Source organism: Vombatus ursinus, unplaced genomic scaffold (assembly GCF_900497805.2).
Source record: "Vombatus ursinus unplaced genomic scaffold, bare-nosed wombat genome assembly UNPS02014781.1, whole genome shotgun sequence".
Taxonomy (NCBI): domain Eukaryota; kingdom Metazoa; phylum Chordata; class Mammalia; order Diprotodontia; family Vombatidae; genus Vombatus; species Vombatus ursinus.
This window is the reverse complement of record NW_020954559.1, coordinates 12454276-12456919: the sequence shown is the minus strand read 5'-3', so window position 1 is coordinate 12456919 and position 2644 is coordinate 12454276. Positions and strand designations below refer to the sequence as shown.

The 2644-nt window shown below is 52.9% G+C and overlaps 1 protein-coding gene across 2 annotated transcripts; it reads right to left on the bottom strand.

The window, feature by feature from the left end:
* Nucleotides 1-1060: 1060 nt before the first annotated feature.
* LOC114046261 (transcription factor SOX-1) lies at nt 1061-2245 on the bottom strand. Of its 2 annotated transcripts, XM_027866546.1 has the most exons (2): nt 1417-2158; nt 1061-1347 (listed from the first exon to the last, which is right to left on the bottom strand). In XM_027866546.1, the coding sequence occupies exons 1-2, from the start codon at nt 2075-2077 to the stop codon at nt 1061-1063; spliced, it is 948 nt and encodes a 315-aa protein (XP_027722347.1). In that variant the 5' UTR covers nt 2078-2158. The 2 variants fall into 2 exon arrangements, with proteins under 2 accessions (XP_027722347.1, XP_027722346.1); XM_027866545.1 differs by having other exon boundaries at nt 1061-2245.
* Between the last annotated feature and the right edge of the window lie 399 nt (nt 2246-2644).

The following is a 2644-nucleotide window of genomic DNA, read 5'->3' as shown; positions in this document are numbered from 1 at the left end:
ATATGATTAAAATTAGTACATTTCAAATTTAGTGGAGAAAAAACATTTTTCATTTAAAATTTTATTAACTCAAAATCCAGGGGAAAGGGAGGTTTTGAGGTTTTTCTTTATCTCTCTCCCTCTTTTAGCAGAAAGGCTTCTTAGTAAACTATGTACACAATCTGAATCTCCCCCCCTGCCGAAACTCCTAAATTAAAAAAAAAATCACAATGCATTTACAAGAAATCATACAAGACAAACAAAAAAAAAGGGAGGGGGGAAGATCCCAGATACAGAAAGTTTTACAAAACCCAGAACATAACGTCGCAGTCCGGAAAAAAGGGAGGGGGGGAGGAGATGTCTCCTTATATAAATAAACAGAAAAAAAAAAAGCGGTAACAGCTACAAAAAACAAAAAAACAAAACAAAAAAACAAAACTTTAACGTGTGGTTCGGAGTTGCTTTACTACAACTGTAACAAATGAGAACTGTTCCCCATCACTCTATCTTAGGCAATAAAGCGCCATACGGAAGCGATGCAAGGATGAGTTAATGCTCCCGCGGTTATATAAAAGTTGGCATCGCCTATATCTTTGTCTGTTTTTTTTTTCTCTTTAGCAAATAAAACGCTATATGCCTCCTCAGTGAATGATAAATACTGTACAAAAAGTCTCAATAAAACACCGAAGTTCAGTCTAAAACGCAAAACTAGTCTTAACAACTAGTTCCCAGGAGCTTCTAAAAAGGTAAATAGAGCAACTGTTACCTTCTTTTCCTCATTATTAATATTATCGAGATTTTTTTTTTTACAAGAACATCAAAACATTCTGTACAAAAAGGAAGTTCAGGTGGAGGCGGCGGTGATGGGAAGGGGCAGGTAAGAGGGGCTTTAGGAGGTTAGAGGAGGGAGGAGACAAGGGCTGGGGGGGGTGGGGAGCGACAGTCCCATCGCAGAGGTACAAGTTTGTTGTTTTGCTGTGTGTTTGTTGCAGTTTAAGTTTTTTCTTTGCCAGTCTATCTCGTTCGCTTTCTAACTCTAGCCCTCGGCCGCTTCTTGTTCGCTCGATCACTGTCTCTGAGACTAGATGTGTGTCAAGGGGACAGTGCCATTGACTCCACTGCTGGCGCTCTGGTAATGTTGGGGCAGCGAATGCAGTCGGCTCTGTGCCGCCGCCGCGGCTGCGGCTGCCGCCGATGCGGCCGCGGGGTCCCCTCCTTCCCCGGCGGGTAAGTACATGCTTATCATCTCGCGCAGGTCCCCGGGGCACGGAGCCCGCGAGTGCGAGGTGACCGGAGGGCTGACGCTCGGCTCCGACTTGACCAGGGAGCCCAGCGCGCCCAAGGCGCCTGACGACGCGGCCGCTGCAGCTGCCGCCGCCGCCACGGCCGAGTTCTGGTGTGGGCCGCCCGCGGCAGCGGCTGCGGCAGCCGCGGCGCCGTATGAAAGGCCCCCGTAGCCCGAGGGCGAGGCGCTCATGTAGCCTTGCGAGTTGGAGATGGGGCTGTACTGGAGTGCGCCCATGTCGTAGCGGTGCATAGGCTGCGGGTTGTGAGGGTGGTGCGGGTGGTGGGGGTGCGCGTGTGGGTGATGGTGCGCTCCCCCGGCGCCCGGGTGCTGGCTGTAGGCGAGCTGCGCTTCCTGCATCATCGCTGCGGCGGCAGCCGCCGCCGCCACGGAGCCCGGATAAGCTCCGTTGGCCCAGCCGTTCATGTGCGCATAGCCCCCGCTCGCCGTGCCTCCAGGACTTTCCAGACGCTGGCCCACACCGGCCGGGCTCACTCCCACTCCCATGCCTACTCCGACGGCCGGGCCTCCTCCTCCAGCACCAGCAGTCAGCAAGCCCCCGGCCAGGGAGTACTTGTCCTTCTTGAGCAGGGTCTTGGTTTTTCGCCGGGGCCGGTATTTATAATCCGGGTGTTCCTTCATGTGCAGAGCCCGAAGACGCTTCGCCTCGTCGATGAAAGGGCGCTTCTCTGCCTCGGACATGACTTTCCACTCGGCCCCCAGGCGCTTGCTGATCTCCGAGTTGTGCATTTTGGGGTTTTCCTGGGCCATCTTGCGTCTCTGGCCCCGGGACCACACCATGAAAGCGTTCATGGGCCGCTTGACCCGGTCCTGGTTGGCTTTGTTGCTGCCTCCTCCTCCGCCGCCGCCGCCGCCACCGCCCCCGCCTCCTCCGCCAGCCCCGGTCTGGCCCGTTAGGTTCGTGGGGGCCTGGGCCCCACCGGGGGAATGCAAGTCCGTTTCCATCATCATGCTGTACATTCAAGCGGCTTTTAGTGTTCACCAGCACCAGGCGAAAAAGGCGTGAAGCATAGAGGACCAGGAAGACAGAGAGACGATCAAAAATGGAGAGAGATGTCAAAAAAAATTTCAAAGATCCTATGGTTAATAATGAGAAAATTTAGAGAAGGGAAAAACTCAACAAAAACGAAACAAAACAAAAACCAAGCACACACGCAGTGGCTATCAGGATTACAGGTGAAAACTTTTTCCTCGTGTAAAAACCACTTGGCTCAGGGATGGTGTGTCTTTGCTCCTGCTGCTGCTGCTGCTGCTCCTGCCGCTGCTGCTGTCGCCTCTCTAGCTGGAGCTGTTCAAACAGGTGCAAATCAGTTGTAAAGTTGCTGCTTCACTTTGGGAGGAGGAGTGAGTGGCGGATGT

Excerpts from the sequence above, each read along its gene's own strand:
- LOC114046261 (XM_027866545.1), bottom strand. The coding sequence starts at position 2,245 with ATGTACAGCATGATGATGGAAACGGACTTGCATTCCCCCGGTGGGGCC.